Raw genomic sequence first — 25,621 nt, 5'->3', positions numbered from 1 at the left:
GAGCATGGTGAATGAAGCCGTAAATGCGGAAAGTCTCGGGGGCTGTGAGTCTGGAAAGGGCATTTTGGCTAATGTGAGGGATAAGAGTGGGTGGGGGGGGGGGGGTCAGGGGAAGGTTGTTCAAGTGAGGGAGGGGAATCCGGAGTATCGATAATAAAGAGAAGTATACGACTCTTGCACTTGTGATTCAAGTTCCATTTCTCGTCACAATTGTAGCACAAGTCCTTTCTCTTCGAAAAGCCATTTCATTCGGGGTACGATGAACAAAAGAGGGCTTAGGAACAAGGGGGTAGGGGAGAAGGTATTTTGGGTAACTGGAGGAACAGTCAGTGGCGGTGGACGATAACTATGATGGTGGTCTAAGAGCTTATCTTCCTGAAGTTTTGCAAGCGCTACTGCTTGAGGAAGTGAAATGGGTTGGAGCGCTTGAACCTCATAGCGTATGTCAAGCGACAAGTTGGAGATGAAGCAACTCAACAAGAACGGAGGCGGTAGGCTGACAATGCAATTGGAAAGCCTCTCAAATTTTGTTAGATATTCATTGACTTAGCCACGTTGGGAGAGTTTGAAGAGTGCTCCCTTCGGGTCATCGTAGAACGATGGGGCAAATCTGGATTCCAAGGCTTGGAGTAGTTCGTTCCAGGATGTGATGAATCCGTTATGGAACATCCATTGGAACCAAATCAATGTCGTCCTGTCCATGTAAAATGATGCGAGAGTGATACGTTCCTCGTTTGGTGTCTCTTAATAATTGAAGAATTGTGAAGCTTTGAAAATCCAACCCAAAGGGTCGTGACCATTGAACCTTGAGATTTCGAGTTTCACTTGGTGTCTGGTTGGGGAAGGTGAAGGAGAAGGGGAAGGTTGCAGGTGGGTAAGCTGATCCAAATAGTCAAGGATTGTATCTACTTTGTGGGCGAGGTCACTGTGTTTTTTGGAAAGGAAATCATGGTGGATAGTGAGCCGCAATATAGCATCCTCAAGATGGTTAATAGTGGTCTTGCGGGTGGCATGGTCGGCCATTACAAGTCGGACCAAATGCTAGGAATTGGTACTAGAAAACCTTGAATTCAAAGGCAAGGTATTCCTCCATAAAGTATTGATTATTGATGAATTTCTTGCTTCCCCATTTGATTCTCATTCATCTTATTTATACAAGTATGTATTTGTCTAGTAGTGTACAATAGAAAGCAAAACACTAACAGAAAGCACAAAACACTAACAAAATTGTATAACAGAATCCTTTCTAACAAATTATGTTATTTTCTATCCTAGCACTAGGTACTGAAATCCTTCATATAATTGGGTCTTGCTGTATTCCTTTTGGGCCTCCCTTGCTCGATGATGTCGCTATCCTTGCTGTAGCTGGTTTGGGTAATTGTGCTATTGCTAACATTTGGTAAATTAAAGAGGTGTATTGGTAATGATACATTATAACAATTCTAAGGATAGTATCATTTCTATTAGTCTTTTTCTATTAGTTCAAATCTGTGTCAATTGGAGGGTTTGAAAAGGTAGGTTAAACTTTATTATTTCAAGTAAATTAAATTTGGTGCTGATGCACATCAACCTTACCATCCCAATATTTTCCTAAGGTTTATTTTGCAACTTTGGAATGCAGTTTGCTATACCGTCAAAGGCATTCCAATTGTGTCTTGGTGGGTGAATGAAGAAATCAATGGCAGCATAAAGTGATTGGAAAAGTCAACAAATTTGAGTTTTATATTGATGTAGTTTGACTTAATTTTGCACAAGATCATGATTCGAATGAAGGAACGGTCATTCATCTGACAATTGCAAGGAATGAATCAACAAAGATATAATAGTTTAATAATATCTTGATGTTTTGCACTTCTCAGTATTTTGTAACATATGTTTGATCTTGAAGTACGAGATGAACATAAATTCTTAACCTAAACAATTATCTATTATATTCTTAACCTAATCAAGATAATACATAGGATGAGATATAATATGCTTTTTTGTGCTATTGAAGTTGTACAATATTATTATTTTATATCATAATATCAATAATATACTATTAAGTTATACATTTGAATGAATTAGTCACTACTAGAAAAGTAGTTTTTTAAGTCACAATATCTACGACGGTTCTACGTAAACGATGTAGAAGAAGGTGCGGTGGCAATTTTGTAATTAGGGGGAAAATTTAGTTTTCACGTCGTACATTCTAAGGCGGTTATAAATAACCGTCTCAGAATGTCGTAAGTGGCATTATTGTAATTAAGTACAGTGAAGACAACGACGGGTTTCGAGCTACGACCGTCGTAGTATTACAAATATTAAAATTAGGCTAAACCCGCGACGCACCTGCAATCCCTCAGCCATTGTCTCAGGCACTTTCATTTGTTCCTCAGCCATTTTCTCCGAACCTCACCCACATTTGTTCCTCAAGCTTTTTACATTGTGCATGTCCCTCAACCTCACCCACATTGTGTCCCTGAACCTGACCCTGAACCTCACCCACGTTGTGTATCTCAAACCCTAGGTTGTTGTTTCTTGTTATTAGGTTGCAAGGCATCAAAAGTGGTTGCATGTGTAGCCGCGTAGCCGGCGAATGTGTTCGTCACCTGTGGATCACGGGGGTGGGGCTCTGTGAGAGGCTTCAAACCATTGGAGAAGAACTCTCCATTTATGCAAAAAATTTGGGCATCAACTTGGAGTTCTCGGTGGTGGAGAAGAATTTGGAAAATCTGAAACCAGAGGACATAAAAGTGAGGGAAAAAGAGGTTCTTGTGGTGAATAGCATTCTACAGCTGCATTGCATGGTGAAGGAAAGCGGTGGGGCTTTGAATTTGGTGCTGCAAATGATTCACGGGCTAGGAATTTTGGTTGTTCTTATCCGTAGTTTTCTCTCACAGCCGCAGACAGAGATGGAAGCTGTGTGTGGAAGTTTTTGGGTCACATCCTTTCTTCCACGCTCACCCAAGTCTACTCTCCCTCTATTTCGCTCTACTCATCAACACCTAACAGCATTTCCTTCACAATCCCATCTTTTCTTATATCACCCTCCTCCCTATGCCAATGCTAAAACCCTCCGCGCCAGAACCTCCTTCAAACCCGCCATTTTCCTTCCCCACTTAATTGCTTCTTTGGTTTCCTCTCTCTTTCAACTATTTCAATTTTCTTAAGTCTGATTTATGAAAAGCGTTGTTGTGATTGTTAATTATTCTAATTCTAATTCTAATGCGCAGGAACAAGTTGACCAGACTTACATAATGGTCAAGCCCGACGGCGTGCAACGTGGCCTCGTAAGTTTCCTAATTTGTTCTTCTGGTTTTAGGAATAGAGAACAAAATAATAATTCAAGTTATAAGAGATGTTTATCTGTTTTTATTATGCCGATCTTTAGCTCATTGTTTTTTGAATAATGGTTACTTATGGCTGGCTACCTGTGCTGAAAACTTTAGGTGGGAGAAATTATTTCTAGGTTTGAGAAGAAGGGGTTTAAGTTAACCGGCTTGAAGCTCTTCGAGTGCTCAAAGGAATTAGTTGAGGTTTGTAGTCGCTGTAATACTTGCTTGTGTGTATGTATGTCATATGTTGAGTGCAATGGTTTTTCTTACTGTTGGGATTATTATGGGGTTCAGGTACGAAAGGAGGAAAAGAGAGAGATAGAAGGCTCCCAATAATATTCTATCAAATTGATATGGAGTACAATAATGATAGTGATATCATATGATACAAATTATTAACTCAATCGATACTCCTATTCGAACTAAGAATACAATTAACCTTAATTAAATAAGGAAATATGATGAAAAGATTGATTCTTTCCTTGGTTAGAAAACTAATTGATTCCACAATATGTTCTGAAGATCTTCTAAGATGTTCAAGATGCACAGAGGATACAATGGTAGCACTCCCTCTATAAACTTAAGCTTGTTACAAATTAACATAAAAATAACTTAAGTGCAGCAGTGCACACAATGGGAGATGTGCTCTTGTAAAGGTGCATACCAGGAGAGGCACCTTCATTAGGACACACAATGGGAGAAGAGCCAAACCATATTTTATTTAGAGCTAATCTGCAAAAGGACAGGTTGGAACAGAGCCAACATGTTGTTAGACAGGTTCAAACGATGTCAATCTGTGGTAAGAGCAGGGCTGGAAAAAAATTATACAGTTCGAAATGTAGCTGGAACAGAGTGATAAAAGTGAGAAGAAAAAAAATATATGGGTTTTGTGGGGTTGAATAACTATTTAATGAGACTCATAAACTTGAGAAATGAAACTCTCTTCAAGGTGGATACCATGGCCTGATTATGGGTTTTAGGTAGGGAAGAAGGAAGATAGAGAAAGGAGCCTCCTAATAATAATCTATTAAATTAATAGGATATATAATGATATCAATACAAAATATTAACTCAGTGGACTATTTATATTAATGATACGATAAAGCAGATTATTTTTCCCTAAATAAACAAGGAAAAACAATGAGAATATACAATATGTTAAAAAGATCTTTTAAGGCGTTTCAAGATACACAGAAGGTGTTATGATATATTCTAACTATTATATCATCTGAAAGGTATGTTAGAATCATTGTGTATACGATTTCAATAGAACATTAAAAAAATAACTTGTCTAATAATTGTTAACATATGCTATTTGATTTCATTGTAGTTGCATGAAGTGATTACTAAACCATATAATGTGGACTTACATCTTGTGTTTGCAGTAATGTTGATTCTTTTGTGTTTTTTTAATGTGATTATTATATTTATTAGGCTTATTGTGACTGTTTATGGTTCTAGGAGCATTACAAGGATCTAAAACAAAAGTTATTCTTCCCCAAGCTAATTGACTATATTACTTCAGGTCCTGTTATGTGTATGGTATAACTCGCTCCAATAGAATTCCAATTTCATCTGCATTTTTGCAATGTTTGATATGATGCTATGTTTGCAAGGCTTGGGAGGGTGTTGGGGTAGTCGCATCGGCCCGTAAACTTATAGGTGCTACATATCCTCTTCAAGCTGAACCAGGCACAATAAGAGGAGACCTTGCTGTTCAGACACGAAGGTAACAACTTTTTTAATCTTTTGCAGCTGACTTTCACTTTTGAGTGCCTTCACTTAGTCAATAATCAAGATAGGCTTCACAACATAAGTGTTAAGATTTAGGATTGACATGATTTTATGTTGAACTTGCCAGGAATGTTGTTCATGGCAGTGACAATCCTGAGAATGGCAAGCATGAAATAGGTAAGGCCTCTTATGCTATCCTGAGAACTTGCCAAGTATGTACTATCAATTTTCCTTCTTTTATTATCTATTTATTTATTTCCTTTCATTGTCCTACACTCTTCAATTTCTTGATAGTGGAACCCCACCTCTTGGGCAGACTATATTGTGAAGAAAGTGACTGTGAATACTTGTAATAAAATATAAATAATAATCAATGATTATTTTAATATACCCATTTTTCTCTTTATCTCATTTAATTTTATCTCTTTTTCGTTTTATCATACATCTAATATCATATTTTTCTTTCTATTTGTCACTTCAATCCACTTACAATGTATACCCGGAAATCACTACTAAATAATGAATTATAATAAACAGAGTGGAATTTAAGCCAGGGAAATTGTTTTTTTCTTCAAAAAATATATAAATATGATGAAAAAATATAGAATAAATAATTTAACTCTCTTCAAAAAATTGTTTCATCATGAGAACGATAGGGATTAAAAAACATTGGTCATAGCACTAGGGTGTTAAACGATGGACAGGTTGTGGTTTCAATTATTTTCCTCCTTTAATTCAGTTTTGAAATTTTATTTGGCCATTCATTCAGAGTATTTCTTTGTCTGCTAGCACTATAATACACTACATATGTTTCGGAGATTAGGATGGTTCATGGGTCTGAATCAAACCAATTTGTCAACCAAAAGGTTGCTCAATGCAGACCAAACTGCCTCTGTTTTCAACCCATATTAGCCTTGATTGGGATATGTTCTCAAAATCTTTATGCCCACAATTTTGAATTGCCTTATTGTTTGATTTTCGTGAGACATTAGCACTAGCATGCTGAATATGCAGAGCATTTATTTTTTTGCCCGGTTAATTTGCCGTCTTGCTTTCTTCTTAGATTGATTAAAATGTTTGAATTTGTCTTTCCTTTGAGGTGCAGCTCCTGAAGTGGGTGCCGACAATTTATGTGAAGTTTTGATGATTGATGATAAAGACAATAGTTTTTCAACGCCGTCATTCCGGATTAGATATGCAAGGCAGGATGTAATTCTTGCTATCATGATCTCATTTTATGTATCTTATGGCAGATACGAGGTCACTTCTACTCTCTCTCTCTCTGTTATTTTATGTATAAACCATACACTTCTACCTTTTTTTGTTTTTCTTCTTCTTCTTCTAGGTCACAAATATCTTTGCTAATGATTATTTTTATCCACAGGGAAAATCTTCTGCTGTTATCTTGAACTTTGAGCTCTTTCACACTCCAACACTTGAAATGCGGTTAGTTAATGATGCTCTTTCTCCTCTTCTGTTCATTAACTGAGTGAAAGTTTCTTGCTGGGATACAGATTGAACTGGAGTTAATGATGATGATGATTAGAGGTTGTAGTTAAATGATTTTATTTATGTTGAAAATGATAGTTTTGGTTCCTATCGATGTTGTTAATGATTTAGGATAAAAAAAAGCAAAAAAATTCCATAAAAAATGCAAAAAAAAAAATTTACTAAATACTACGATGGTTATAGTATAACCGTCTTAATATGATGGAGTTTGTACGCCGGTTATATTAAATCCGTCGTAGAAAGCGATCTCCAAAAAAAAATTTAAATACTATGATGGTTGTTATATAACCGTCTTAGTCTGTTAAACATATTACGACGGTTATATAACAACCGTTGTTGAAAGTCCTGTCCTCAAACAGTCAAAAGACTGGCATAGTTTGCTGTGATATATTACGACGGTTTAACTCCAACCGTCGTAGAAAGTGTGGTATACAACGACAGTTATCATACCGTCTTTATAAATTTTGCACCTTCTACAACAACCGTTTTTAGGATGGTTGGGAATCATCATAAAATATGTATTTTAATCGACTTTGAAAGTATAATTTCTAGTAGTGAGTGTTAACTGTATATTATTTTTTTCATTGCTTAAGTTAATTAAAATTTGACTAAAATTAGTAAAGATTGATTAACGTTTTTGGTATTTTTCATATTTTGTTGTTATTTTAATTTAGTAGTTATTTTGTTATCATTTAGTAGTTAGCTTTTAAATTTATATATAATATATAATTTGAGTAAGATGTTTTGACTATTGTATTGACAAATAAAATTTTAGAAAAAAAAGTAATTTTTGTCATATTTATCTTTATTGAATGATAAGGATGTTCTTATAAATTTGATTGGATCTACAAATGTTAAATTGCTTGCACTAAAAAAATATAAATTTACTTGATTGCATGATAACTAATTGTAATAGATACTTATTTTTTGAATTTGTTGTTACGGTTGAAGTTTACTAAAAAGATACTTTTCTAAAAAAAAATAGATAGAAGCATGTTTACTGGAAAATTGAGATCGGAACTATACTAATATTTTAAGGAAGTGAGAATAATCTAATAACGACATTGTTTTCATAACAAATAAAATGTAGACAAAAGTAACTAAAATCAAGAAAACACCAATTAAGGATATTTTAATTATGAAATACATGAATATTTTTAATTATGGTAATTAGGACTGATATATTGTGATTTAAATTAATTAAGACAGTGATAAAAAAATATTAATTAAGATAATAAAAATCATGGAGGATAATTTCTTATATTGAGTTCTACTTAATCTTTCAAAGGTTATTTTCACTCATGATCTTGTGTGTTGCGTTGTTTAGAATTAAGTCAAGAAAGAGTGTCAAATTTTTAATATTTAATGATTAACAAAGTATGGATGAATAGGGACAAGTTGGGATGAGTTTATGTTGGCCCCTATCTAAGTTGAAATTTTGAACATTTATCTAAACTCAAACTTAACCCAATCAAGACTTTAAATATTTAGGACAAGTTCGAGCAAACCCGACATTCTAACGTATATGAATCTTAACATCATATAGTAAAACTATATAGTATAAAACTTAAATTAAGGTCTATTTTATATATATATATATATATATATATATATATATATATATATATATATATATATATGTATATATATATATATATATATATATTTTAAATACAATTATAATATAATATCAAGTTATTCAAAATATTAACTATCAATTTTTTATTATTAATACATAATTGTCAAAAAAAATTTTTTTTAAGAGAATACATGACTCTAAACCTGGTTAAGCCAATTTTTTTTTACCAAAGGTTAGGACTACCTAAAAAGAAGCCGTGGAAACCTCACTCTCACTTTCAAACAAGGATCTAATAAAACTATGAAATCCTTGATAAAACCTTATTTTTCTTAAGCTAACTTTTGGATCATAAGTATAAGAATTAGGGATGAAAAAAAAAAATTATATCCATAGGTAAAATTTACCATGGTTGAAAATAGATAATTTAAAGTAAATTATTTTCCCTCTATTTGCTTATCAAGAGGGCATGGATAGGTAGTAAGGTACATGGACTTGTGAGTATCCATAATTTGGAATTAATTAAATAATTTAAATTATATTTAAAGTAAGTTACTCTAATTTATTATTAGTATAAATATAAATAATTCAAAATCATTTAAATTTTTAGTATAAATATATATGTTAAAAAAAATCAACAAAAAAGTATTTTTTTTTCGTATAAATACATTTCAAATTTAATTTTTTTGATTTAATTTATTTTCCTTTTTGTTTTAAAATTTTTATTTTAGCAAACATTAATTGATATCAGTGAATATACTTACATATATTTTTATAAAATTCATTGATACTTGCCTAAAGGATATTTTGTGTAGGTACAAGACAAACACGATGTGTATTTTCATTCAACGGAAAATGATGAGAGTCTACTACTTTAGCCCATCTTATCCCATTATTATCCTTAATAACAATTTAATCTACACAATATAAAATCATATTCATAAAATTATCATATGAATTATATATTTATATACATGTATTTTAAAAATATGAATAACACTGCAATATTAAAATAAACATCACCAATTTAAAAAATAATAGTCATACTTAATTTTATTAATATACTTTTTTTAATTCAATTTCACTAATATTAAGACTCATAGTTCTTTTTTATAATAAGTATTAAAATAAATACATTTAAAATTTTCATATTAATAAAAGATATATTATGTCAAAAAGATTGATTATTATTATTGTTATTTCCCCGTGCATTAATTTTATTAATATACTTTTTTTAATTCAATTCCACTAATATTAAGACTCATAGTTATTTTTTATAATAAGTATTAAAATAAATAAATTTAAAATTTTCATATTAATAAAAGATATATTATGTCAAAAAGATTGATTATTATTATTATTATTTCCCCGTGCATTATACGGGCTTGCATACTAGTATTGAGAAAACTAAAATCGCAAACTAATTTGAATTTTACTTAATTTAATTTATAATTGAGTTTAACAGGTAAAAAAATTTATACACAAATGTTTATTATAATTGACCGTTTCAATATATCAAAATTATCATCAATTTTATACACAAATGATTATGCCAATTTGAATTTATTAACATTTATTATGGAACGTTAATTAGCACATATTACGTTAATCCTACGTTTAAAGGTTATGTGCTTTTTAGAAAGAATATGTTTAAAGAACATGTACGTTTAAAATATTACACGAATCAAAAGATGTGATGTATTAAAAATTTGATTGATTCAAAATATATAAAAAAATCTGAAAATATATTACGAGTTATTAAAAGAAAACTTTATAAATAAAAAATATAGATTATTATACTTGCTACATAAAGCTTGCCTATAAAGGTTGTATTATACACCCACGGGCGCGGTTATCGGAAAATCCCTTATAGCAACATTCATATAGTCACACAAGGCGTTTTTTATAGTATTTTTTAGAAGCAAATAGAAGATTTTTATCAAATTTATTCAATTGAACTTTCATTTTGTGTTTTAATATAAGTTTTTATTTTATCGAATTTGACGAATTCTTTTAACATTGATAAAGGAGGGTTCGTGATAGCAACTCGATTCACAATCCATGGTTCAAAAGTTTTTCTCAAGAATTGATCAAAAATGGCATTTAAATTAATTCCTTTGCAATCGCATATTTTATCATGCTAATTTTTTTTTATCAATATTAAACAATACTGTAAATCATACTTTTGTTGTTAGATAATTTCATAGGATGATATCAACATTGGATCTACCTTTCACACTTTTTGGGGCTTTGAATTGTCTCAAAACCGTGCATTGCGAAGGATCTGCTCACAATGTCATTGAACTTGAAGTTTCAGAATCGTCAAATGGGAATACAAATTTCAAGAATGACTCTAAGTATTTTAAAATTATATGGACTAGATGCTAAACATTATGTGATGTTGCATTATTTAGGAAATAGTTATTTTCACATCAAAACTTTTAAGCCTTGGACATAAGAAATATTTTATTCAGTTTTGAATAATTCTTTTGAAATAATAGATATCACATCATCGGAAGGGATAAATAATGTGTTAGATAAAAAAGAAATCATTTTTGAAAAACATATTTTTCTTAAGTAGATATGTAAAAACCAAGTTATAGATAGTGTCATCCAATGAATAAAAATAGTTTTGATGAAAATAAGAGAGTGACATTCAATGTTTAATAAAATAATGTTTTATAAAGGTTTTTCAAAAAAACACTTGTCTCACTAAGTGTATCAAGATAAACTTAAGAGAATACTAATTAAATAACTTAAGATAGAAGTAAAAATACTTAGTTTATTCTATCTTTAGGTCACTACCGACATATCTTTAGAGCCCCCTTAAATTCTAAATATCCAAGTATTGTTTAACACTAATGTAACTGAGAAACCAAAGGTATAGCTCAGCTACATTGAGTTTAGAGCTCAAATATGTGAACCTAGTAGAAGACAGGCTTGGTAAGTAAATGTGCCCATTGGTCTGTGCCAGGTATATGCTGAACCACCAGCTGGTTAGTAAGAACCTGTTCTCGGAAAAAAGACACATCTAACTCCATATGTTTAGTTCTAGCATGGAGAACTGGATTATGAGCTAGCTGGACTGCACTGGAATTGTCACACAGCATGATAGGTGTAGAATGAGGGACTACAAGTTCCTGGAGAGGAGTCTAAATTCAGAGAATATCAGCTGTGGCAGCAACTAAACTTCTATATTCTGCTTCATTACTGGACCTAGAAACCACCTTTTGCTTTGTAGACCACCAAGACACAAGGTTATGTTGGTTAATTTGTTGGTTAATTTGAAAATCGAGATAATCATGGATAAATCTGAAGTCGTGTATAAACACTTTCAGATTGAATCAAATTTCGGGGTTCAACCAAAATTGTTCAATCGGATAAAATCAGAAGATTATAATTCAAGAGTTTTGTTTTGGTCTTGTATGTTTTTCACATCTCATGCTTTCTGAACCAGAATGATTATTTATAATCAAATAACAGATGGTTTTTGGCGGTTGATGGAAGTTATGGAAGTTTTATCCTTTAAAAAAAGCAGTTGGCGGTTGATGGAAGTTTATCTTTTTAAAAAACTGTCTTTTTTTGAAAAATAACTTCCATGTAACTTCCAAAATTTTACTTCCATGTAACTTCCAAAATTTGCCTAAACCGAGCATCTCGTTATTACATTAAAACAAGCGTGCACTCTTATTTTAACATAATAAAGAGACCAATTACACTAAAATGTCCAACAAACCTCCCCCATTTTAGTGTAATTACCGATCAAATCACCAAAGTCATAACATACAACAAACTACTACATAGATGAAATATCGTGACGATTGAATTTCATCTTAGCAAATTACACGTTTCAAATATTCGAATATCAGGGTGTCACTAAGGATTGAACCCTTTCTATTCATAATGAATACATGAAGATAATCTGCACAATAGTTTATAACATTACTCTTGCTCGACACTAGTTTACTAGCCTGTGTCCCTATCCTTCATAAGCATATCAAAGCCAAGTCCCAGCTTCTTGAAGCGGCTAAACTTCATGCTTATATAGGTAGTCCTTTTCTTTCTTGCACCTGCAAATGCAATTTTTCAAAAGAACCATTGAGAAGTTATACTTCAACCTCCTTAACTTGCAGAACCGAACACATACCTTTTGGGATACTTTCGATGATGTGTTCCAATCTCTACATGTTAAGCTTTCCACATTGAATTCAGCACCTAATGTCATATTAGATGGGAATTGGGTATCTTAACATAAGAGATTTCGGATGGACTTTAATCCTAATCCCACAGCCGACCTTTTCACGAGATCTCTACTTAACCCTTTGGTTAAATGATCGGTCAAATTATGCTGAGTTCTCACAGCCCTACATCCCCAAATTTTGAGATAACTCAAATTTGGTGTCTTTTTGTGCCAATGTTCATATGGGGTAACCTTATTCCTTTTGTTAGGAATTCGGTTCAACAAGTAACAGGCTGTCAACATAGCCTCACCCCAAAATCCTTCACTTAAACCCGAATAGGATAACATGGAATTCACCATTTCTTTCAAGGTTCTATTCTTCCTTTCGGCTACACCATTCTGTTGTGGTGTATAGGGAGTTGTAGTTTGATGTATTATTCCAGTAGATTGAAAATAAACCGGATCATAATACTCACCTCCCCTATCCGTACGAAGAGTTTTGATTAGCCCATTTTGATGAAGTTCTACCTCTTTCTTATAAATTTTAAATTTATCAAGAGCTTCATCTTTTGTATTTAATAAATATACATAACAATACCTTGATGCATCATCAATAAAAGTAACAAGATATTTTTTATGACCTAATGATGGAGTAGCATGCAAATCACACAAATCACTATGATTAAGGTCTGAGACTTTAGTCTCACTTTTAACATCCTTAAAAGGTTTCCTAGTGGTCTTGGTCAACATGCAAGTTTTGCATTTTTCAATGTTCATATCAAAAGGAGGAATCATACTTGTTTTTGACATATCTTTTAATCTTTTGTAATAAACATGTCCTAATCTAGCATGCCAAATTTCTGATTTTGTCATATTAATTATAGAACTACACGAGGCCATACAAACAGATTCATGAACAAAAGGAACATCAATGTTCAATTTAAACATTCCATTACAACGATAACCAAATCCAACAAACGAACCTTGTCTTGACAAGATGTACTTGTCACTTTCAAGTACTTGCTTAAAACCACAATTATTTAAAACCATACCAGACAATAAGTTCTTACGAATACCAGGTACAAATAAGACATTATCCAAATACAAACTTTTTCCGGAAGTAAAAACTAAATTCACACAACCTAATCCTAGGATTGGTTCAGTTGCAACATTTCCCATCTTCACAATAGAGCCATCATCGATTGGTCTAAATTCCTTGAACCAACGACGATCTTTGCACACATGGCTTATTGCTCCCGAATCAAACCACCAAGCAACGTCATCATCCTGCACATAGAATGCATCAGATATTAGTGATACATAATTTGAATTCGTATTCGAATTAAAATTATTCATTACAATCTGACCTTGTTGCTTTTCAGGATCATTAGACCCACTTGGACCAGCCTTGTTCTTTCCTTTGAACACCCGGCAATCCCTCTTTAAATGACCAGGTTTCCCACACTTCCAACATGACAATTTTGTCTGTTTGTTTGGACCTTTGTTCTTATTTCCTTGAAATTTTCGTTTGTTACCTTTAGCATTGTAATTTTGCTTAACTGTTCCACTTTCCTCTACCATATTAACGAAAGAGGAACCTGCTACGTTTTTATCATTGACTTTGTCAATTTCCTGAGCCCTCAGCGACTCCTTAATCATGAAATGACTACCGAGTTGAACCAGAGTCAACTCTTCCTTCTTATGTTTCAAGGTATGCTTGAAGTCTTTCCAAGAAGAAGGCAGTTTATCAATTATAGATGAAACTGCAATGGATTCATCCATTTTCAAATCATGTTGAGTAAACTGACCCAAAATCTGCAGCAGTTCATTATATTGTTCCATAACAGGCCTCGAATCAATCATTTTGTAATTAAAGAAATTACTAACTAAGAATTTGTTACTTGAGGCATCTTTTGTCATATACTTGGATTCAAGAGAGTCCCATAATTCCTTAGCAGACTCAACATTTTGATAAATATCAAAGAGAGAGTCAGACATACCGTTCAGAATGTGTCCACGACAAATGTAATCGTCGTTCTCCCATTTCGAACGCTTCCTTGTTTGATCCAGAGTTTCGTCTTCCATAAACACCGGCATCGGTGTACTCAGCACATACACCACCTTCAATGTTGTCAAGAGAAAGTGCATCTTCTTCTGTCATCTTCTGAAATCCTGCCCTTCAAACTTGTCCAACTTCGCAAACTTGCTTGTCATCTTCGAACTATCGTTCGTCATCTCGAAAAAATTTGATTCAATCTTTTGTTGGTTAATTTGAAAATCGAGATAATCCTGGATAAATCTGAAGTCGTGTATAAACACTTTCAGATTGAATCAAATTTCGGGGTTCAACCAAAATTGTTCAATCGGATAAAATCAGAAGATTATAATTCAAGAGTTTTGTTTTGGTCTTGTATGTTTTTCACATCTCATGCTTTCTGAATCAGGATGATTATTTATAATCAAAGAACATGTGGTTTTTGGCGGTTGATGGAAGTTATGGAAGTTTTATCCTTAAAAAAAAAACAGTTGGCGGTTGATGGAAGTTTATCTTTTTAAAAAACTGTCTTTTCTTGAAAAATAACTTCCATGTAACTTCCAAAATTTTACTTCCATGTAACTTCCAAAATTTGCCTAAACCGAGCATCTCGTTATTACATTAAAACAAGCGTGCACTCTTATTTTAACATAATAAAGAGATCAATTACACTAAAATGTCCAACAGGTTAGGACCAACCAAAGACAGTTACACTAGATGTAGATGAAGCCCAGTCATAGTCACAAAAGCCTTTAAGAGAAAGATGGTTATTAAGAGAGGCAGGATACAGAATAAGTCCAGAATGAAGGGCACCTTTAAGATGCTGAGATTCAGTTATAACTTTCAACTAAGGCTAACAGTTAACTAACTACAGTAGAAAAACTAAGGCTGGTTATTCTTATACACTTATAATTTGCAATCTTGATGCCCAAACAAGAGTATTTTACTAATGCTTTCTACACGTTTGATATTGATCAAAATGATCTTACTGCTGGCTTTTTTGGAAACTTGATTGTACAAGTCAATGCTTCTGTACCTGATATAATCAATAGTTTCTCAAAAAATGTTACGATAGTCCAATACCCTTCTTAGGTTTTATTTTTTTATTTTTTATTGTGTAGTTAATTTATTAATTATTATTCTAAATTCATTATACTGGTCATCAAGGATATATATATTTCGGGAGCAAGATCATTTTGGATACACAACACAGGACCCATTAGCTGCCTCCCTTTAATTTTGGCCAATTTTCGGTCAGCTGAAACGGATGCTTATGATTTTGCAAAGCCATATAATGAAGTGGCTCAGTATTTCAACCACAAGTTAAAGGAAGTTGTGGTTCTACTTCGCAAAGATCTTCCTTTGGCTGCAATCATATATGTAAATATCTACTCTGTTAAGTACTCTCTTTTCAGCAACCCAAGGAAATATGGTGAGCCCAATTACAATGATCCCATTCTCCAAATTTTGTTGACGAACTTGCCTTCAATGTTTATTACTGGTTGAGTGTTTCATTCATGTACAGGATTTAGGGACCCCCTTGTAGCTTGTTGTGGCTTTGGAGGGAAGTATAACTACAATAATGATGTTGGATGTGCAGAAACTATAGAGGTCAATGGAAGTAGAATTTTTGTGGGTTCTTCTACAAGACCATCTGTTAGAGTGGTATGGGATGGGATCCACTACACTGAGGCAGCTAACAAGTTCATCTTTAGTCAAATTTCTACAGGAGCTTTCTCTGATCCACCCCTTCCCTTGAATATGGCATGTCACAAGTCGTGAGGTTTGTTTAGTTGCTTATATATGTATGCTACAATTTATATTGGAAAGTTGAGAGCTTTAGTTGCTTACATTTATTTGCTTGTATTATATGTAAAACCCTTGCATTATGCGAGCTAGTAAATAAAATTGATCCAACTTTTTTTCATTATTAGTATGTTCTAAATTTTGTAACATAATCCCCATATATCTTTCTTACAAATGAACAGAGTTAATTTACATATCTTGCTTACAACCAGAGTTGGGCAACCTTTTCTGGGACTTTCTTGCAACAATTTGTTCCAATTTTCAAACTTATGGTCAAGATATTAATACTTGGTTTTTGCATTTGTTGCCACTAAAGTCTTATCATAACTACAAGAAAAGATGGTAAAATCAACCCAGTGCAACGAATAGCCAATATTTTAAAAACCCTTTCGTCTACCTATCTCATCACATGCTTTCTCAACATGTGATGACTTAGTTTAAGCTAGCAATTTTATACACTAAAAATTTATAAAATTATAACATAGGTTAGTGTGCAAAAACGAAAATAAATATCTGCAAAAAGATTTTGAAAGCACATACTCTCCAACAGATTGAAAACTGAATGTTGGATTTGGGTCATAAAATACTAATAATATACTAATATTATTTAGTGGTTAGTAAAGTGATAATAAACATAATGAACCAACTAATTTCCTTTTCTTCTCATATCCCACATTAACACTTTGATTCTTAGTGTAAATCAAATTTTATGCTTGTTGTATTAAAATTAAGTTACCTGCATGTATTTCATGCTACCTTCTAGCGTACACTAAACCTAGGACAAGGACTTTATCCATTAGATTCACCTCCTCGTTGTCATTATCTTCTGTTTCAGGATGGTGCTTCCTTTCCCTGTAGTGTGCTTGGTTAACCAGGCCCCTCCTTGTAACAAAAATAAATAAATGAATAAAGAAAACCATCTCCTTCTTCATGCTGTACACTATGAATAACAAAAAAAATTTTAATGCGCAATAAAAAAAATACAAATATTGATGAATTTATGTTCTAAAAGGAAAGTCCCATTTAAGGTAGCCATAAGCCCAACATTTTGGCATAACATTTGAAAAAAATAATGACCTATCAATTTATAATTATGATTCTCAATGATTAAGTAGCATGTGCTGTACAAAGATACAAAAACATTATAAGCCTAACTTCTGCTTCAATTTATATCTTTATCTCTTTCGTGCTTTCCTCCTTCTGGACTCAGCCTTTTGCCATTTCTTTCTTGAATCCAGTTTACTCTTTGGTTTCAATTTTAACTCAGGTGAGAACTTGTAATTTGGATCTCTCATACGTGCTTGTATGTCCTTGAAAAACTGAATATTTAGTTTAGGCCCTCCTTGTCTAAGCTCTGCATATTCAAGTCCTGAAACAACATTTTCAAATGCTCCAATTAGAATATCTAAGTCACACATAACCTCCCATACATTGGTATATCTCCCATCTGGACCCTTCTTTAATTTCTTTAAAGCATTCTCAACAACAATCTTCCTAGCTTGCTTTCCTGGTGCAACTCCTCAGGTTCTTGTTCAGCTTTCAACATCTGAGATGGTTCGGTATTTGGGCATTTCATCAAACTCAAACAATTATCTATGTATTGGTCACTACTTTCACTTGGGTAAGCTTCTGTAGGAATATCATCATCACTATCCATTTCATCACCAGTCCATAGTGTCTTCTCCTCATCACTGCCAGACCAGACACTTCTTAACTCATGGCTGTCATCAGCATCAATCAAGTCTGCATGTTTTTTAGCTTCCAGTCTTGCTTTTCTTATCTCCTTATCAAGATCGGTCTTTGGACCCGTGTCTTCATCACTTTCATCCTCACTTCCTGTCCATAGAGTGTTGTTATCTTCATCCATTTCCTTTGCCCAAGTTTTCTTGAACTCTTCATCCCCTGGTCTTCCACGGCCAAAGAGATTATAGCCTTTGCGTGCATCACGTGCATATGATCTCAAAGCTGCAAATCCAATTCATTAGCTCAAAGGAACTGATACTATATAACCAATATTAATTGTATGTATGAAGCATACAAAAGAAGCCTGCTGCCTGAAGATTTAGTTTTATGTTTTAATTTAATCAATTGCCATAAGGTCAAAGCAATAAATAAAGTAGGATCTTGAACTTTGACATTAAATCACATCATTGGGTAGAGAAATGAAAGAAAAAGAATGTCTTTTTCCTTTTTTATTTGCTATATTTACAGAAGACAAGAATTTCATTCATGATTTTCTACAAATGTTTCACCAATGAAAAGCATGTTAAAAGACAATGGAACTAAGATTTTACATGGAAATGAATAATTAAGGATACATTCCAATGTCCTCCTAACCTAAAGGACATATATAGATGCATTAGATTTAGTGCATAAAAATCAAGAAATGGTTTCTGTTATTAGGTAAATCAGGATTCTTTTACTCTATCAGAAATTCAGAATGATGAATATATCAAATGGGTACTTCTAATTATTACACACCCATAACTAGTTCAAGTCAACAGGCAGTAAAAAATTTCTAACCAAAAGATTACCCTGAAAATTCACCAGAGAACCACTATTGCAACGATTTTGTGGTACACTTGGACCTGGATCATAAAATACTTTTGACCTGAAGGAGCGACAGAGTTGCGGCAATTCAGCTGTTGTAATGATAAAATATCTAAACCTATATTTCAATAAAATATAAATCTCCAAACAAGCATAATGAAAGAAATGAGAATAATCTTAACCTTTGAGAGAGTGGTAGCCAATGTGACTTTGCAATCCTTAGAAGATATGGAAAGAGACTATTGTAGGAAAATGACCTACATCCCATTAGAAAGAACTAGTTGATCTGTCATTACCAATATTTTTCTTTAGTCCACAACATTTAGTATAACCAATAGGAAGAAATTAAGAAAACAAAAATCCTAGGTAGTTCATACCACAATGTTTCTTTATCAAATTAAAATCGCTAGGGAAATCTTTCAAGGCATGTTTGGACCAATGTGTTCGAATAGGGCAAGAGGGATTGGGAAATCTTTTCTATTAACATTTTCCTTCCTTGAGAACTATCTAAGATGAGAGATCACAATGTAACTTTTCAATAATACCTAATTCATTTTTATGACCCGCTTAACAACTTTTTAAATTTAAAACTGAAAAGTTAACCCTATCCAAAAAATTCTTCATCTAAACATATCCCATGGTTACATTTTGCAGAATGGACGAGACATTTTGTCAAACAATTTGGGCACATATCAAATAAACCCTTTAATCCCACATTTCAGTGATAAGAATGACCCCTTATAATATAGCCTGCTTAGGCCATCTCCAATGGGGATTCTTACCTGATTCCTTCACTTGAAGATATGGTTTCGGGAAGAAATTGTCCACTAGAGACTTTATACGTGGTGGAATAGGTTTGTTCAGAAGAAGTATATCTTATGTAAAAAACAGGTGCTTAAAAATAAAATATTATTATTTTTCATCAACCACTCATGTAAAAAAAGAGGGAAAATAATCGAAAGAATATTTCCAAAAAAAGAGCTTTTAAATAAACTAGTTTTAGGAATTTTGACTTCTCCTTTTCATTTAAATATTACTAGGCAAGAAATGTTATCTTAGAACAACTTGTAAAATTAAAAAAATAAAATTATAGAAGTACTGTGTTAACTTCAAATTCATAATTTAATTGTCATTAACCACATGAATCGACTAGTGCAAAATTGTTTCAATTTAATTATTGATATTTGCAATACATAATAGAGGAGGGGGGGAACAGACTCTTGGGTCTATTGGATTGTCTAAACTCTAAAGAAAAGGAACAAAAGTTGATGGAGGTGGATGAATGTTATGAATCAGCCAACACAAGCACACAACACATAAACAGGGGAATTGCAATTAGACAAGGAGGGGACAAACACTACTTAGAGAATCAAAAGGAAAACCACCAGACCCCAATACTTGAAGGATTTCGTAACCAACTCTGACCATGAGCGCTGAGCTGGCAGAATTTTATTGGACAGGGGGAATATCTTATCTGCCAGGATACCTTTCTGTTATGATATTATCAATTCTGTTATTGCTAGCTAGCATTGTCATTAGGACCTACTGAGGAAAGAATAAACAGCTTTAGCATTAGGTGCCTATATAAGACCAAATCATGTAATAGAAATGCATGCAGAAATAAAAATTCCTTTTCTCATCTTGTTTTCTGGAGGGTCCTATACCTCGAATACTAGGATATTTCCTTAATCATAATAGCTTGGTGCTTTCATTGAGCTCTTGACGTTGTGCAAACCATGGCTGAAGCCACTTGATCCAAAACCAATATGGAGCGCATGGAAGAAGCCATAGACAAATTAGCCTCCAATCAACTTCATGTTACCGCTAAGCTTGACGAAATCATCCAACGTGTCACCGTGTTGGAGACTAGTCAACAATAGCCCCCCTCACCTTCTTCGTCTTCGGCTAATCCTCATTCCCCTCACACAGCACCCATCCTCCCTCGCATGAAGCTCGAAGTTCCTTGTTTTGATGGTTCTGATCCCTCTGGATGGACTTTCAAAATCAATCAATTCTTCGAGTATCATATTACCCCTGAACCCGAAAGACTTGTTATTGCTTCCTTCGCCATGGAGGGCCCTGCACTGGCCTGGTTTCAATGGCTGACCCAGAATGGCCAGATTTCCTCCTGGATAGGTCTCCTTCATGCCCTTAAAGCCCGCTTTTCCCCTTCCCAGTATGAAGACCCCACTGGTTCCCTCTTCAAATTGACACAGCAGGGTTCAGTGAGTGATTACCTTTCTTAGTTTGAGATGCTCGCCAATCGTATTATTGGCTTACCGGCGTTGTTCCTCTTGAGTTGTTTTGTCTCTGGGTTGGCTCTAGATATTCAAAGGGAGGTTCAGGCCCTCCAACCCTTGACACTAGTTCAGGCGGTTGTCCTCGCGCAACTCTAGGAGGAGAAACTTGCCGAACAACGTCGTGCCTTTCGCGGCTGTTTGTCATCATTTACGACTAACTTTTGTATAGAAAAGTTTTATAAAATGTTTATCTTTTCCCCAATTTATGGTTCTTTTTGTAGGTTTGTACATATTTTAGGTTTAGTTTAATTTTGTTCAGTAGAAATGCCCAATAGTGTGAATTTAATGTGTTTCAACTTTAGTTTCAGGTAAAAAAAGGATGAAATTTGTGAAAGCTTGCAGCTGGTGTCTCGCTAAGCGAGGCTTGTACGCTTAGCGAGTATCACACGCTAAGCGAGACACTCAGCCCACTTAGTGAGTTGGGAGAATCTAGAGGAGAATCTGAGAAGCATCTGCGCGCTCAGCGCGTCATCAATTTGCTTAGCGAGGCGTTTGTCTCTTCCTGCGCTAAGCGTGCCCAGCTTGCTCAGCGGATATTCACTAACTTGCGCTAAGCGCGAAAATGGCACTAAGCGAGCCTTCGAGGACAGAAAGCCTTTTTTAAGGCTGAATTTGGAAAAATCAAAGGGGGGAGAAAAAAGGTTTGGCGAAGCGTAGCGAGACACACAGAGAGTGCGAAAAACAAAGCAAGGAAGCAAAAGCCTCAGCTTTCAAGAGGATCTTAGGTTTAGGAGTAATTTCTAGGTTTCTAGAGGTGGAGGAGACATCCCTACCACTGTGTAATCTATAATTTTCTCTCAAAACCCTCTTCTTGTTGGCGAAAGGTGTTGTCTTGTGATGGAAGGCTAAACCCTTTGTTGGGAAATTCTACTGAGACCTTGATATAAATTCTTAAACTATCTATTTAAAGTTGTTTTTATGTGTTCAATGTTTCTATATGTGCTTAATTTATGCATGCTTGTGGCTTGATCACCCATTTATATGTAAAGTTAGGAGCTTTAGCATTGGAAAATGTATTGCATCCTTAGAACTAGATAGAACGGGCTAGGTTATCGTATGTCTAGACACGGAGTACGGTAATTTAGTTTTATTATGTTGTAATCGTAATGCAATTCATTTAAGCTAAGTTCGACGAGACATCCAAGAATGAGGTTTAAATAGGATTAGTCCATTCATGCTAGGAATCGTGGTTTGGAGTTATTGCCCTCAACATGTAACACATGAACACCTTTGAATAGAGAAAAACCCTTAATTGCATCAAGTAATTCAGTAGGAGGACCCAACATTTTTAATTATCTATTTTACTTACACTTGGTCATACATTTTGTAGTTAGAAATTAGAATAGAAAACAACATAGCTTTTATTCATAATTACTGTTCTTTATACAAATGTCTGCTCATTGAATGATACTTCACTAAATGAAACAAGTTTCTTGAGTTCGATACTCGGTTTCTTACCATTTTATTATTACTTGCGCGACTCGGTACACTTGTCGAATGTGTGAACAACGGCAAAGCACCACCTTCCATCTCACCCCTTCTAACACCGCCACCTCCAACCCCACCACTTTTGCCCTCTCCTGCGAAGCCACGTCCACCACATATTTGACGCTTATCTCCTGAGGAAATGACCATGCGGCGTGAGAAAGGACTGTGTTTCAACTGCGATGAGAAGTTCACTCGAGGGCACAAGTGCTCCTCTGGAATCTTTCTTCTCATCGCTGATCCTGATGATGACAGTGAACCCTCAAGCGACAACCCAAATATCGACCCCAATTCCTCAACCCCACTCAAGCCTGACCCGACCCAAGCCCAAATCAGTTTTTATGCCCTTTCAGGTCATTTATCTCCAAAGACGTTGCGTCTAGTGAGCCGGGTTTCGCATCAGCACGTCGTCATCCTCATCAATGGTCGAAGCACACACAACTTAGTGCAGGAGTGCCTCGTTCGTTCTCTGGGCCTTAGTGCTCAACCCACATATCCCCTTCGAGTTGTGGTGGGCAATGGCAACGAAATTGCTTTTCACCACCTTTGATCCAACGTTGCCATCCACATTCAAGGACAGACATTCACAGTTGATCTTCATGTTTTACCTCTTTGTAGGGTAGATTTGGTCCTTGGCGTTCAATGGTTGAAATCCCTTGGCCCTTTTCTTACATATTATAATGATCTTACTATGAAATTTGTTCATGATGGAAAAATTATTGAGTTAAAAGGGAACTTAGATACTAATCCTCATGCCATCACACTAACCCAGCTTCGCAGAATAGTGCAAACTGATAGTGCCAGTGCCTTCTTCCATATTCGGGTAATTGACTCAAAATTCCCTGCAACCAAAACTAATACTACCCAGTACCCAGAAATTGACACTTTACTTCGCCAGTTCTCGACCCTGTTCCAAACACCGACAACCCTTCCACCTTCACACACTACCAACCATGCCATTCACTTACTACCCCTCAGAACCCATTAACATTCGTCCTTATCGCTACCCTTATTTCCAAAAACAAGAGATTGAAGTTCAGGTAGAATCTATGCTTCAAACTGGTATCATTCGCCCTAGCACTAGCCCATTCTCCTCACCCGCTTATTAGTCAAAAAAACGCAATGGGTCCTGGCATTTTTGCATAGACTATAGAGCTTTGAATGCCATTACAGTCAAGGACCGGTTCCCTATCCCAAATATTGATGAGTTATTAGATGAATTAGGGGGCGCATGTTGGTTCTTGAAGCTTCATCTCTTGTAGGGATATCATCAAATCCTGATGAAGGAAGAAGATGTAAGCAAAATGGGTTTTCATACTCACCATGGCCACTATGAATTTTGCGTGATGTTGTTTGGCTTGTGCAACGCACCATCATCCTTCCAAGCCACTATGAGCAGCATCTTCGGGTCTTACCTACGCAAGTTCATAATCGTCTTCTTCGATGATATTCTCATTTATAGTAAATCCTTCGCAGAGCATCTTGATCATCTGGCAAAAGATTTTGAGCTATTACTCGCAGGGCGCTTCTTCCTCAAATTCTACAAGTGCACTTTTACACAACAACAAGTTGAGTACTTGGGTCATGTAGTCTCTCAGCATGGCGTCAAACCTGTTCCCACCAAAGTTGAAGCAATTCAAACGTGGCCAATCTCTCGATCTATGCGGGCACTATGCGGATATCTGGTTTTTATCGCCGCTTTATCAAGGGATATGCATCCATCGTGGCCCCTTTGATGCATCTCTTGTTCAAGGATCAATTCTGGTGGTCACCAAAGGCCCAACAAGCTTTTGATACTCTCAAAGACGCAATTTGTCAAGCACCGGTTCTAGGACTACCAGATTTTTCTTAGCCATTTGTCGTTGAAACAAATGCTTCGGGCGTAGGCATAGGGGCTATCCTCACTCAACAGAATCACCCCATTGCCTTCTTCAACAAACCCTTTTGCTCCAAACTCCTCCATTCATCCACTTATGTTCAAGAACTTACAGCGATTACAGTTGCCGTTAAGAAGTGGCGCCAGTACCTGTTGGGCCATCCATTTACCATTTTGACCGACCACCGAAACCTTAAAGAACTCATGTCGCATGTGATACAAACACCAGAGCAACAAGTATACTTGGCGTGCCTTTTGGGTTATGATTATTCCATCCATACTGGTCTGGGAAATCCAATTCCGTTGTTGATGCCTTATCACAGGTGCACGAAGCTTCTGCGGGACAATTACTGATGTTGATTGTTCCCCATTTCGTGTTTTTCCAGGACCTTAAAATAGAGTTGCATCGCCACCTTAACTATCGTGAATTCCAGTGGACCATCGAGAACAACCCCCAGGCTCACCAGAATTACGTTGTTACCAAGGACTTCATTCTCCAACAGGATCGAATTTGGCTTCCATAGGGGTTTAGCTTCATCCCATTAATATTGGAGGAATTTCATTCAACTTCGATAGGAGGGCATATGGAAATCACCAAAACACTCGCCCATATTGGCCAAAATTTCACTTGGCTAGGAATTAAAGAAGATGTTCGTAGCTTCGTGCTCGCGTGCCTCCGATGCCAATAAGCCAAATACAATCATCGTAGGAGCCTAGGATTATTATGCCCTTTGCCGGTGCCATCCCGACCCTGGGAAGATCTGTCCTTAGACTTTATTGGAGGACTACCAGCTTTTCGAGGACATACGGTCATCTTGGTGGTTGTTGACCATTTTTCAAAAGGGGTCCACTTCGACATGCTCCAATCCAACTACATAGCTTCCACCGTAGCACACCTCTTTATGGATATCGTGGGGAAAATCCATGGCATGCCACACAGTTTGGTATTGGACCATGATCCCTTATTCGTAAGTTGTTTTTGGCAAGAGTTATTTAGACTTTCAGGCACGAAGCTCCGCATGAGCTCAGCGTATCACCCCCAATCGGACGGACAGACCGAAGTACTGAACAGGGTCATCTAACAATACCTCAGGTCCTTCATTCATCAACGACCTTCATCCTGGGGCAAGTTCCTCGTGTGGGCAGAGTGGTCGTATAACACATCCGTTCACTTAGCAATAGGGCTCACTCCCTATGAAGTAACCGTTGGCAAGAAACCTCCAAGCATTCCTCAGTACCTCGTCGAAGCTTCT

At 35.2% G+C, this 25,621-nt stretch overlaps 2 protein-coding genes and 1 pseudogene across 2 annotated transcripts; 2 read left to right on the top strand and 1 right to left on the bottom strand.

Annotated features, from left to right (window-relative positions):
• The first annotated feature begins 2,546 nt into the window (after positions 1-2,546).
• Positions 2,547-6,540, top strand: LOC114384079. Its single transcript, XM_028343754.1, has 9 exons — positions 2,547-3,116; positions 3,216-3,272; positions 3,432-3,518; positions 4,779-4,859; positions 4,934-5,046; positions 5,179-5,263; positions 5,346-5,400; positions 6,157-6,311; positions 6,436-6,540. The coding sequence occupies exons 1-9, from the start codon at positions 2,556-2,558 to the stop codon at positions 6,538-6,540; spliced, it is 1,299 nt and encodes a 432-aa protein (XP_028199555.1). The 5' UTR covers positions 2,547-2,555.
• An 8,723-nt stretch (positions 6,541-15,263) lies between these two features.
• On the top strand, positions 15,264-16,442 carry LOC114384078 (esterase-like; the record flags this gene model as incomplete). Its single annotated transcript, XM_028343753.1, has 4 exons — positions 15,264-15,425; positions 15,519-15,783; positions 15,877-16,129; positions 16,370-16,442. Coding segments are annotated over 4 exons (753 nt in total), but the record flags the coding sequence as incomplete, so codon positions are not given.
• An 890-nt stretch (positions 16,443-17,332) lies between these two features.
• Positions 17,333-18,135, bottom strand: LOC114384076 (annotated as a pseudogene).
• Positions 18,136-25,621: the final 7,486 nt, after the last annotated feature.

Source organism: Glycine soja, chromosome 14 (assembly GCF_004193775.1).
Source record: "Glycine soja cultivar W05 chromosome 14, ASM419377v2, whole genome shotgun sequence".
Classification (NCBI taxonomy): Eukaryota; Viridiplantae; Streptophyta; class Magnoliopsida; order Fabales; family Fabaceae; genus Glycine; species Glycine soja.
The sequence above is the reverse complement of the archived record's forward strand: the minus strand, read 5'-3'. Positions and strand labels throughout refer to the sequence as shown.